This window comes from Taudactylus pleione, unplaced genomic scaffold (genome assembly GCF_031769625.1).
Source record: "Taudactylus pleione unplaced genomic scaffold, aTauple2 ptg000136l, whole genome shotgun sequence".
Taxonomy (NCBI): Eukaryota; Metazoa; Chordata; class Amphibia; order Anura; family Myobatrachidae; genus Taudactylus; species Taudactylus pleione.
This window is the reverse complement of record NW_028284538.1, coordinates 1746599-1759404: the sequence shown is the minus strand read 5'-3', so window position 1 is coordinate 1759404 and position 12806 is coordinate 1746599. Positions and strand designations below refer to the sequence as shown.

Sequence of the window (12806 nt, the reverse complement as noted above, 5' to 3'; positions counted from 1 at the left end):
ATAAAGTGATCATGAATAAATGATCACTACTTTTGCTTATCGCAGGGACGGGCTCCTTTCATCGATAAGAAATCATGATTATTGGGTCTAAAACACGACTATTAATGAATATGCCCCTATGAATATAGGGGTGCGGGATGCATATCGCATTTGGGATGCAATGCATCCTCCCACTCTTCGCATGCCTGCTGGCATTAATTACGCCGGTATGCATGACGGGAGCTGACCTCAGTGAGGGGCTTCTGGGTCTATGACCCAGAAGATCCTTTTGGCATCCTTCTGCGCATACGCAAAAGGACGCGATGATTGCACCCCTCCGGGGGGGGCGTCGCTAATAGAAGACCATAGTCTTCTATTGGGAGACGCCATCTAAAGATGGCGTTACCCACCGCATCAAAGCCCTGGAATATATCGCATTCCAGGGCTTAATGCATATGCGAAATGTGGTCAGACTCACGATAACAGCATTTTCGAGGAATTGACAGCATTTCTTGCTTTGCTGCATCCCGCCCATGGCCTGATTCAGATATGGACACAATGCAGATATTTATGCAGATTGAGCGAATGTTAGCCATTGTGCATGCATGAAAGCCGCACTGCGTACGTGCAACGATTTAATTGTGATTACACTCACACAGAGGATTCGCTTGCAAAGTTAGTGACAGGTAGTCAGCATTTAGGGGAGGTAACGGGGGTCGTTAGAATAATGCAGACATATTGGACCATTTAAACACTGTGTTCTGGGCATCCATAAATTAACTACTGCGTTCTTGAGCCTCCTGCACGTCTGCTGACCCTCTACGTCTGCGACAGCTTATGCCGGGTACACACTAGACGATATCTTGTCCGATCTGGCCATGTCATATGAGATATCATCTAATGTGTACCCTCAATGTCACTGACGATGCGCGCTCCTGCATGCATGCAGGTCCGACAGGCGACATCTTCAGCGGGGGCCACGCCCCCGAATGTAGCATGGCCCCTGCCGTCGCTGCTGGCATTGGCAAGTGTTTACCGGCCTTTAGACTTACGCAGAAGGCTGATTGTCGTCTGATCTGCGTTCAATGTTTCTGCTGTCTCTAGTTTTGTGCGCGAGCGGCAGATGTGAGACGCTTTCAGTGGTCGTCTCTATACACTGGGCGGCAAGTGAGTCATTAGCAAATTTTAGTAATTGCGATCCGTGTGAGATTGCAGCTGCGATGGCATTAGTGTCCACATGTGAATTAGGCCCTTATTGTCCATCTATAACTATTTATAGTAGGGGTGTGCACCGGCCACTTTTCGTGTTTTGTGTTTTGGTTTTGGATCTGGATCTTTCTTCGTGTTTTGGATCTGGATTGGTTTTGGCAAAACCACCCTTCCGTGTTTTGGGTTCTGGGTTTTGTGTTTTGGATCTGTATTTTTTTTTAAAAAAAAGCATAAAAACAGCTAAAATCACAGAATTTGTAAGTTTTTCTGCTCCTATGCTATTATTAACCTCAATAACCTTAATTTCCACTCATTTCCAGTCTATTCTGAACACCTCACACCTCACAATAGTGTTTTTATGTCCAAAAGGTTGCACCGAGGTAGCTGGATGACTATGCTAAGCGACACGAGTGGGCGGCACAAACACGTGACCCATCTAGGCATGATACTGCAGTGGCAGACAGGATGGCAGTTTGAAAAACTAGGCCCCAAACTGTACATAATGCAAAGAAAAAAAAGAGGTGCAAGATGGAATTGTCCTTGGGCCCTCCCACCCACCCTTATGTTGTATAAACAGGACATGCACACTTTAACAAACCAATCATTTCAGCGCCAGGGTCTGCCACACAACTGTGGCTGAAATGATTGGTTCGTCTGGGCCCCCACAAAACAAGCTGGCAATTAATCTGTCCCTGCACAAACTGGCTCTACGGAGGCAAGATGTCGTCCTCATCCTCCTTATCCACCAATTCCTCACCCTCTTCAGTGTGTACATCCTCATCCTCACAAAGTATTAACTCGTCCCCACTTGAATCCACCACCACAGGTCCCTCTGTACGTTCTGGAGGCTGGTCTCCCTGGAAGAGCTGATAATTCATTTTGATGAACATCATCTTCTCCACATTCTGTGGAAGCAACCTCCTACGCCTTTCGCTGACAAGGTTCCCGGCTGACTAAACACTCTTTCGGAGTACACACTGGAGGGGGGGCAACTCAGGTAAAATAGAGCCAGTTTGTACAGGGGCCTCCAAATTGCCTCTTTTTCCTGCCAGTACAGGTATGGACTGTCTGACATGCCTACTTGGATGCTGTCACCGATGTAATCCTCCACCATTCTGTCAATGGTGACAGTATCATATGCAGTGACAGTAGACATGTCAGAAATTGTTGCCAGGTCCTTCAGTCCGGACCAGATGTCCAAACTTGGTCCTGCCTGCCCTGCATCACCGCCAGCGGGTTGCTTAGGATACCTAAGTTTTTTCCTGGCAGCCCCAGTTGCGGGAGAAAATGAAGAAGGAGCTGTTGACGTGTCACGTTCCGCTTCAGCTGACAGTGTGTTTACCAGCAGGTCTTTGCACCTCTGCAGGCTTGTGTCGGCCGGAAAGAGAGACACCACATAGGCTTTAAACCTAGGATCGAGCACGGTGGCCAAAATGTAGTGGTCTGATTTCAACAGATTGACCACCCTGGAATCCTGGCAAAGCGAATGAAGGGCTTCATCCACAAGTCCCACATGCCGAGCGGAATCGCTCCGTCTTAGCTCCTCCTTCACTTTCTCCAGCTGCTTCTGCAAAAGCCTGATGAGGGGAATGACCTGACTCAAGCTGGCAGTGTCTGAACTGACTTCACGTGTGGCAAGTTCGAAGGGCTGGAGAACCTTGCACAACACGGAAATCATTCTCCACTGCTCTTGAGTCAGGTGCATACCCCCTCCTTTGCCTATGTCATAGGTGGATGTATAGGCTTGTATGGCCTTTTGCTGCTCCTCCATCCTCTGAAGCATATAGAGGGTTGAGTTCCACCGCGTCACAACCTCTTGCTTCAGGTGATGGCGGGGCAGGTTCAAGAGTGTTTGCTGGCGCTCCAGTCTTCGGCACGCAGTCGCTGAATGGCGAAAGTGGCCTGAAATTTTTCGGGCCACCCAAAGCGTCTCCTGCACGCCCCTGTTGCTTTTCAGAAAATTCTGCACCACCAAGTTTATTGTGTGAGCAAAACATGGCACGTGCTGGAATTTGCCCAGATGTAATGCCCGCACAATATTGGTGGCGTTGTCAGATATCACAAATCCCCAGGAGAGTCTAAGTGGGGTAAGCCACTGGGCGATGATTTCCCTCAGTTTCTCTAAGAGGTTGTCGGCGGTGTGCCTCTTACTGAAACCGGTGATACACAGCGTAGCCTGCCTTGGAACGAGCTGGCGTTTCTGAGATGCTGCTACTGGTGACGCTGCTGCTGTTGCTGCGTAAGGTGATACATCTACCCAGTGGGCTGTCACAGTCATATAGTCCTTAGTCTGCCCTGTTCCACTTGTCCACATGTCCGTGGTTAAGTGGACATTGTGTACAATGGCATTTTTCAGGACACTGAGGACACTTTTTCTGACGTTTCTGTACAGTCTCGGTATCGCCTGCCTAGTGAAATGGAATCTAGACGGGATTTGGAACCGGGGACACACTACCTCCATCAATTGTCTAAATCACACTGCACTAATGGCGGATACCGGACGCACGTCTAACACCAACATAGCAGTCAAGGCCTAAGTTATACGTTTTGCTTCAGGATGACTGCTGTCGTACTTCATCCTCCTCGCTAAGGACTGTTGGAGGGTCAATTGTTTAGTAAAAGTAGTGGTGTTCCTACTTCCTCTCTGGGATGATGAACGACTCCCAGCAGCAGCAACAGCAGCAGCGGCAGCAGTAGGCGTAGCAATGCAGGATCCTCCGGAGGAATCCCGGATAGGAGAGTCAGTCATGCCAGTGACATGGCCTGCAGGACTACTTCCGATCCTGACTAAGGAGGAAATTGACGAGGAGGGAGTTGACGGTGTGGTTTGCAGGCGCTTGGATACAACAGGACAACGGGATTTAGGTGTCCCTGGACTGCTTACGGTCTTAGCCAAAGTTTCTGAACTTGACAGTAACTTTTTATGAACGCGCTGCAGGTGCCGTATAAGGGAGGATGTTCCTAGGTGGTTGACGTCCCTACCCCTACTTATTTCACCTTTATATATGGTACATATGGCAAGACAGTTGTTGTCCGGATTTGGATAGAAATATTGCCAGACCAAAGAGGTGGAATGTTTGGTCTTCTGCCCAGGCATGACCGTGATGGGCTTTTTCATCCCACGGACAACAACTGTCTCCCCCGGAGCCTGATTTAAACAAACCACATCACCATCAGAATCCTCCTCGCCAACTTCCTCCTCAGCGCCAGCTACACCAGTATCCTCATCCTGTTGTACTTCAACAGTGACATCTTCAATTTGCATATCAGCAAGTGGACTGTGGGTGCTCCTTTCAGCACTTGCAGGGGGCGTGCAAATGGTGGAAAGAGCCACCTCTTCCCGTCCAGTGCTGGGAAGGTCAGGCATCGCAACCACCACCACACTTGGACTCTCCTTGGGGATTTGTGATATCTTCTTAGAAAGCACAGTTCTTCGCTGTGCTTTTGCCAGCTTAACTCTTTTGATTTTTTTAGTGGGAGGAGGGCTTCCATCGTCATGTGAAGCTGAACCACTAGTCATGAACATACTAGGGATCGACCTTAGCCGTTCCTTGCCACTCCGTGTCGTAAATGGCATATTGGCAAGTTTACGTTTCTCTTCAGCTGATTTAAATGTTTTTTTCAAGGTCATTTTCCTGAACTTTGTCATTTGGGATTGTATGTGCCCTCTATTATGACATTGGGCATCGGCCTTGGCAGACGACGTTGATGGCATGTTATCGTCTATGTCATGACTAGTGGCAGCAGCTTCAGCACTAGGAGGAAGTGGTTCTTGATCTTTCTCTATTTTATTTTTATCGGAGAAAGTTTGGTCCTCCATTTATGTTATATCGATTTGATATATACGTGCGGCTAAACACAGAAAATATTTTTTTATTTTTGCTGGAGAGTAGTGCACTTTGTGGGTTACACCAGCCTTTAAGAAATGAGCCAGCCGGCTCTTTACTTATGGGACACAGGCGCACGCTTGGCGCTGCTCCTTTGTTGATGCACGTGCGGCTACTGCGCACACAATTCACAAACACAGAAAATATATATTTTTTTGGTTTGGAGTGTACTTTGGGGATTACAGCACCCTTTAACGGTCAAGCCAGCCGGCCCTTTACTTATGACACAGGCGCACGCTTGCCACTACTTTGTTAATGCACGTGCGGCTACTGCGCACACAATTCACAAACACAGAAAATAATTTTTTTTTTGGTTTGGACTGGAGTGTACTTTGGGGGTTACAGCACCCTTTAACGGTCAAGCCAGCCGGCCCTTTACTTATGACACAGGCACACGCTTGGCACTACTTTGTTGATGCACGTGCGGCTACTGCGCACACAATTCACAAACACAGAAAATAATTTTTTTTTTGGTTTGGACTGGAGTGTACTTTGGGGGTTACAGCACCCTTTAACGGTCAAGCCAGCCGGCCCTTTACTTATGACACAGGCGCACGCTTGGCACTACTTTGTTGATGCACGTGCGGCTACTGCGCACACAATTCACAAACACAGAAAATAATTTTTTTTTTGGTTTGGACTGGAGTGTACTTTGGGGGTTACAGCACCCTTTAACGGTCAAGCCAGCCGGCCCTTTACTTATGACACAGGCGCACGCTTGGCACTACTTTGTTAATGCACGTGCGGCTACTGCGCACACAATTCACAAACACAGAAAATAATTTTTTTTTTGGTTTGGACTGGAGTGTACTTTGGGGGTTACAGCACCCTTTAACGGTCAAGCCAGCCGGCCCTTTACTTATGACACAGGCGCACGCTTGGCACTACTTTGTTGATGCACGTGCGGCTACTGCGCACACAATTCACAAACACAGAAAATAATTTTTTTTTTGGTTTGGACTGGAGTGTACTTTGGGGGTTACAGCACCCTTTAACGGTCAAGCCAGCCGGCCCTTTACTTATGACACAGGCGCACGCTTGGCACTACTTTGTTGATGCACGTGCGGCTACTGCGCACACAATTCACAAACACAGAAAATAAATTTTTTTTGGTTTGGACTGGAGTGTACTTTGGGGGTTACAGCACCCTTTAACGGTCAAGCCAGCCGGCCCTTTACTTATGACACAGGCGCACGCTTGGCACTACTTTGTTAATGCACGTGCGGCTACTGCGCACACAATTCACAAACACAGAAAATAATTTTTTTTTTGGTTTGGACTGGAGTGTACTTTGGGGGTTACAGCACCCTTTAACGGTCAAGCCAGCTGGCCCTTTACTTATGACACAGGCGCACGCTTGGCACTACTTTGTTAATGCACGTGCGGCTACTGCGCACACAATTCACAAACACAGAAAATCTTTTTTTTTTTGGTTTGGACTGGAGTGTACTTTGGGGGTTACAGCACCCTTTAACGGTCAAGCCAGCCGGCCCTTTACTTATGACACAGGCGCACGCTTGGCACTACTTTGTTGATGCACGTGTGGCTACTGCGCACACAATTCACAAACACCGAAAATAATTTTTTTTTTGGTTTGGACTGGAGTGTACTTTGGGGGTTACAGCACCCTTTAACGGTCAAGCCAGCCGGCCCTTTACTTATGACACAGGCGCACGCTTGGCACTACTTTGTTGATGCACGTGCGGCTACTGCGCACACAATTCAAAAACACAGAAAATATATTATTTTTTTAGCACTTGGGGGGAGCACCCCTGATGGACAGAGCACCCCCTGGACAACACTACAGCACCCCTTTAGGACTGGGACACTGCACAGGACTTTGGAGTGGACACAGCCCCTATGGAGAACTGACTGCAGAACACAGTCCAGCCAGCCCCTATGGACTTTGAAGTAGTGGACACAGCCCCTATTAACAACAGCAGCACAGCACAACACAGCCAGCCCCTATGGACTTTGAAGTAGTGGACAACAGCAGCACAGCGCAGCACAGCACAGCACAACACTACTCTGCACTACACTACACTACACTACACTACACAGCCCAGCCAGCCCTAACTCCCACCCTCCCTCTTCACTGTCCACAGCCGAGTGAGAAAATGGCGCCGACGCGGGTACCTTATATAGGATCCAAAACCCGCGAGACTCGGAAGGCGGGATGATGAAGTTTTGCCTCGATTTCAGATCCGAGTCAGGCGGGAAAAGTCGAGCCTGACTCGGATCTGCCTCGGATCGGGGGGGTTCGGATTTCAGAAATCCGAACCCGTTCACCCCTAATTTATACACATAACATAAAACTTGTTGCTTGTAGGTAAGGTATTGATTTTAAAGTGATAAGAGGATTTTTGGTACTTACCGTTGAATCCTTTTCTCTGAGTCAGGCTGGGGGACACTGGACCATGGGGTTGTAGTGGGAAGGTGTGGAGTTGGCACTAATGACTGAAATCTATAACTCCCCCCCCCTCTGCAACCCCTGACTTCAGTACAACTTCAAATGTGCCTGGTAAGGAGAAGCAATATTCAGTGACACTGTCACATCAAAAAATAACTAAACTGACGGTCATTTAAGACCCAAATCATAACTCATACTCAATACGACTGAGCATGAGGGAGGGAACGCAGTGTCCCCCAGCCTGATTCAGAGAAAAGGATTCATCGGTAAGTACCAAAAATCCTCTTTTCTCTTTCTTCAAGACTTGGGGACACTGGACCATGGGACATTCAAAAGCCGCCCCTAGGGTAGGGAACGCCCAGGTTGCCTTACCGAAGAACTGTATGCCCAAAGTGGGTGTCAACAGAGGCAAAAATATGAAACCTGTAGAACCGGTCAAACGTGTGGACAGAGGACCAGGTAGCTGCGTGACAAACTTGTTCAGCTGAGGCCCCGTGATGTGCCGCCCAGGAGGCCGCCACAGCCCGAGTGGAGTGAGCCGACACCCTAGCTGGTGCCGGGCGCCCCGCCTCAGAATAAGCCTTTGAGATCACTGAATGAAGCCATCTTGCAATGGTCTGCTTCGTGGCTGGCCAGCTACGTTTGTGGGCGTCGTAGAGGACCAATAGAGAGTCCATCTGAAAGTTCTGTCCAAGTAAATTCGCAGGGCCCGGACGACATCCAACAGTGACAGATCGTCCTGGTCCCCTGAAGACTGTGACAGTGAGAAAACAGGAAAAACTATTTCCTGGTTCAAGTGGAAAGATGAAACCACTTTCGGTTGAAAAGAAGGAACCATTCTGAGAACAGCCCTGTTGTCATGGAAAACAAGAAAAGGTGGTTTGCAAGACAAGGTCCCCAACTCAGAGACCCGCTGAGCCGAGGCAATGGCCATAAGAAAAACCACTTTCAATGTGACGAACCGAAGGTCCACGGATTATAATGGCTCAAACGAAGCCTGCTTAAGAGCCAACAGAACCAGGGGCAAATCCCATGGCGCTACTGGCGGCTGAAATGGAGGCTGCACTCACAAGACCCCCTGTCAAAAAGTCCGAACCTCTGGCAGGAGAGCCCGATGCTGCTGAAAGTAAATGGACAGAGACGAAATCTGTACCTTCAAAGATTGAAGCCGCAAGCCGGCTTCCAAACCGCCCTGAAGAAATGCTAACAGCCTTGGAAGGCGCAACTGGGCAGTATGCACTCTGCGCCGCTCACACCACATGATATAGGTTTTCCAAAACCTGTGGTAGTTCTGCGCGGAAACTTGCTTCCGCGCCAGAGCATGGTCCCGATGACTGAAGGGGAAAAACCCTTAACCTTCAAGAGCTCGGTCTCAACAACCAGGCCGTTAAAGCCAACTGAGGTAGGTCCTCATGACAGAATGGCCCCTGCAGAAGATCTGGTCGCAGTGGAAGATGGACCTGGGGCTAGCTTGAGAACCGTGGGGAACCACGACCGGCGCGGCCAGTTTGGAGCCACTAGGATGACTGAGACCTGCTGCTCCCAGACTCGACGGAGTACTCTTGGTAACATGGGAATTAGAGGAAATATGTAGGCCAGATGGAAGTTCCAGGGAACTGTCATGGCATCCACTGTGAATGCCCAAGGATGTCATGGCATCCACGGCGAATGCCCAAGGAGGTGGACCTCGCACAAAATCGAGGGACCTTGCAATTGTGGCAAGACACCATCAAGTCCACCTCCGGCAGCCTTCACCTCTGTACCAACTGCTGGAAAACCTCCGGGTGGAGAGACCACTCCCCTGGCAAGAAAGTGGTCCTGCTGTGGTAGTCTGCCTCCAAATTCTCTACCCCCGGTATGAAGACCGCTGAAATTGCTGGAACAAACCTCTCCGCCCAAGTGAGAATGAGACTTACCTCTGCCATGGCAAGCGCGCTCTTGGTACCGCCCTGGTGGTTTACATACGCCACCACCGTGACATTGTCTGATTGGATCCTCACTGGCCAGCCGACCAGGAGGGCCAGATAAATGGCCCGGAGCTCCAGCACATTTATTGAAAAATCTCCAATGACGACCAGGTCCCCTGGAGGCAGAGGTTCTCCGTCACCGCTCCCCAGCCGCTGATACTTGCGTCTGTGGTGACAATGTTCCAGTTGGGAGTAACCAGGGACCGACCCTGGAGAAGGTGATCAGTAATCAGCCACCAGCGAAGTGACTGATGAGTGCTGTCTGACAGAACCAGCAATTGAGAAGAGAGGTCGTTCGAGCGGCCCGTCCAATTCTGGAGATTCTGGAATTGGAGAATCCGTGAATGGAAGCGGCCGTACTGGATGATCTCGAAGGTAGAGACCCTCGTACCCAGTAACTTCATGCCTAGCCAGACGGATGGGTGAGGGGCAGACAGCACCTTCCTGACTAAGTCTTGAAGGGCCCGGGCTTTGGGCTCGGGCAAGAAAACTCTTTGCAGTTGTGTATCGAAGATCACCCCCAGAAACATCAGACGTTGACACGGCCTGATGTGACTCTTCTCGAGATTCAGTATCCACCCGTGATACTGTAACACCTGAACCATGTGATCCAGGTGTAGCTGAAGTTGAGCAGCTGAATCCGCCTTCACTAGCAAATCAGCCAAGTAGGGCACAATCGTTATTCCCTCGGAATGCAGTAGACTCGCCATCGCTGCCATGATCTTTGTGAAGACCCGCGGAGCAGTAGCCAGTCCGAAAGGCAGAGCCTGGAATTGGTAATGAGCTCTCCCGACTGTGAACCTGAGTAGAGAATGATGTCCCGCCCAAATCGGTATGTGGAGATATGCGTCCCTGATGTCAAGAGACGCTAAAAACTCGTTTGCCGACATACCCTGGATCACTGACCAGAGCGATTCCATGCGGAACCGATCCACCCATAGGCTGGCATTCAAGGCTCGCAGATTTAAAATCGGCCGATAAGTGCCCGGACGCAGACCCGGAAACGTGAGCCCTTTTGCTTTTGGGGCACCACAGGCAGGAAAGTGCTCTTTCCACCTGTCGCCTGGGATATGATGGTATCAAGCTCGGAGCCGAACAGGATGCCTCCGCCAAAAGGTAGAAATTCTAACGCACGTTTAGATTCGGCGTCCGCTTCCCCGGTGCGGAGCCAGAGAGCTCTGCACGTCGCGACTGCCGTAGCTGAGACTCCAGAGGAAGTCTGCGCTCCATCTTGTGCGGCCTTACACACATAGTCTGCTGCCGCACGAATCTATTCCGCCAGTTCCAGCAACTCCTCTGGATGAGTCACTGGAAAAGCCTGCTACTATTTTGTCAGCCCACTTCTCCATGGCTCGAGAAACCCATGCAGATGCCAATAAAGGGCGAATAACCACCCCGGCGCCCATAAAAATACTCCAAAGGCATCCTTCCAATATTTTATCTAGCAGATCCTTAAAGGAGGCCGGCCCTTGGACTGAGCCACGGCCGCATCCAATAATAATAAGGTCCTCCACGCCCTGACCTGCCGTGGACTCTGAACCTTCCTCTTCAGGCAGAACCTCCTCTACTGGAAGTTCCCCCTCCTCCTCCTCGGGATCTGACCCCTCTAACGGCCCCCTGGATAGAGGGAGATGCTTATGCGCAGTGCGGAGTTTAGGATCCTCAAAAAAACACTCCATATAGGAAGACACCTTTTCAAACCCCGCTGCTGTGCGTTCCATTGGTGCGGACCCAAGGCGGATCAGGGCCCTGGTGACCAACTCCCGCTACTGCGGGCGACGAAGGCAAAATAGGAGCTGGCGCTGCTTGAGCTAGTTCCTCTTTATGGTGGAGCAACATCACCAAGTCAGAGAGTGAACGGCTCATAACCTGGGCCCACGCAGGTTCCTCCGTAACCGGAGTGGCCCCCCCTGGCTGCGCACAAGTGGGCCCCAGCTGACAGTCCATACACAATGCCCCTGCATCCAGTTGTCCACATGGTAATTTAACCTGACACTGGGCACATGTAAAAAATATAGCCATAGTGGGGTTTTGGCCCTTTGTGGACTTTTTGTCCGTCATTTAAGCCCTCCTCTTCCTGCGCTACCCTGCCGGAGCAGGCAACCCAGAAAACAACAAAAACAATAAATAATTAAATATATAATATGCGGCAATGAATATGCAAACACTCCCACACAGGCACAAAAAAAGATTCGGCAATAACTGAAAACTACGTAGCTGCACCCTGCATAGGAAAATGAGTTTGAGATCTCTCTGTCCTCCCTCCATGCTGGTCAGGCTTGTTCATTAAACAGACTGTGAGCAGCCCATGCAGCTTCCGGAAGTCCTGTATTCTGCCACTGGAGAGCGGGGGGAACTAGCAGATCATGGCTCCTCCCCCCACCATACTGAAGCAAGCCCCACGGCTCCTTCCCTCAAGTGCTACTCTCCCCTCTGTGGGGAAAGCACTTGGACTAACCCGCGCTCACCATGGGTGGACTGTAGTCGGCGCTCTCCCTACAGGAGCCGCCGACAGGAAGCCCGGCAAGATGGCGCTCGCCACCCAGGACCACACTAACTGCCTGCACCTCTACCAGGTACAGCAGCGCGCAATCCCCGGGCCCAGACGGTCTCACAGAGACGGGAGTGTGCAGAACGGGGGAAGCGCTCAGCTTTATCCCTCCCATAGCCACAGCACTTATAGGTAAAAATTAAAATAAGTATTACAAATAAAAAGAAAAGTCCTATCTAAAGAAAGGGGGGGGGGGGGGAGTTATAGATTTCAGTCATTAGTGCCAACTCCACACCTTCCCACCTACAGCCCCATGGTCCAGTGTTCCCCAGCCTTGAGGAAAGGGAAAATAAGCCTAAAATAAATGTTGCCATTCTGTATATTAAAGGGCTGCTAAATTATTCACAAATATATTGGTAAAAGTTCTGATAACGTGACTGGTTGTTTAATGTTCTACTTAAAGGTGCAGAATTTAGTAAAAATTGATTTTCTAAAGCTGTGCGTGGCCATGCAAAACAGTGGTCACTTGGTAATTTCTCTTACTATAAATATTTGTATTTTATTACATACCATGTAATAATAAGCATATATTATCGAGTGGTGAGAAGCTCAATAAGACCAATATTAACCCGCAAATTATACCCAGCAATTAACAACACATCATTTCCAGAAGTGTATTGTACAATATAACCAGGCTGCTCCTCAAATTATACACAGCAAGCAAGCACATATTAATTATTATAATTTGTTGTCATTAAGAAGTTAACTGTACCTAAATGTGTTTTACAGGCTAATGAACAAATCTATCATGAGAACAGTGACGGTAAGTTATTACTGTTTCCATTAGCAATAATTACATTACT

General features: G+C 49.4%; 1 protein-coding gene across 1 annotated transcript in view; it reads left to right on the top strand.

Annotated features, from left to right (window-relative positions):
- LOC148522894 (anthrax toxin receptor 1-like) overlaps positions 1-12806 on the top strand; it is a 135351-nt gene that overhangs the window by 46524 nt on the left and 76021 nt on the right. The window contains exon 5 of the mRNA XM_088473487.1: positions 12733-12766. Coding sequence (XP_088329613.1) covers positions 12733-12766 — 34 coding nt within the window. The remainder of the gene's footprint in view (positions 1-12732; positions 12767-12806) is intronic.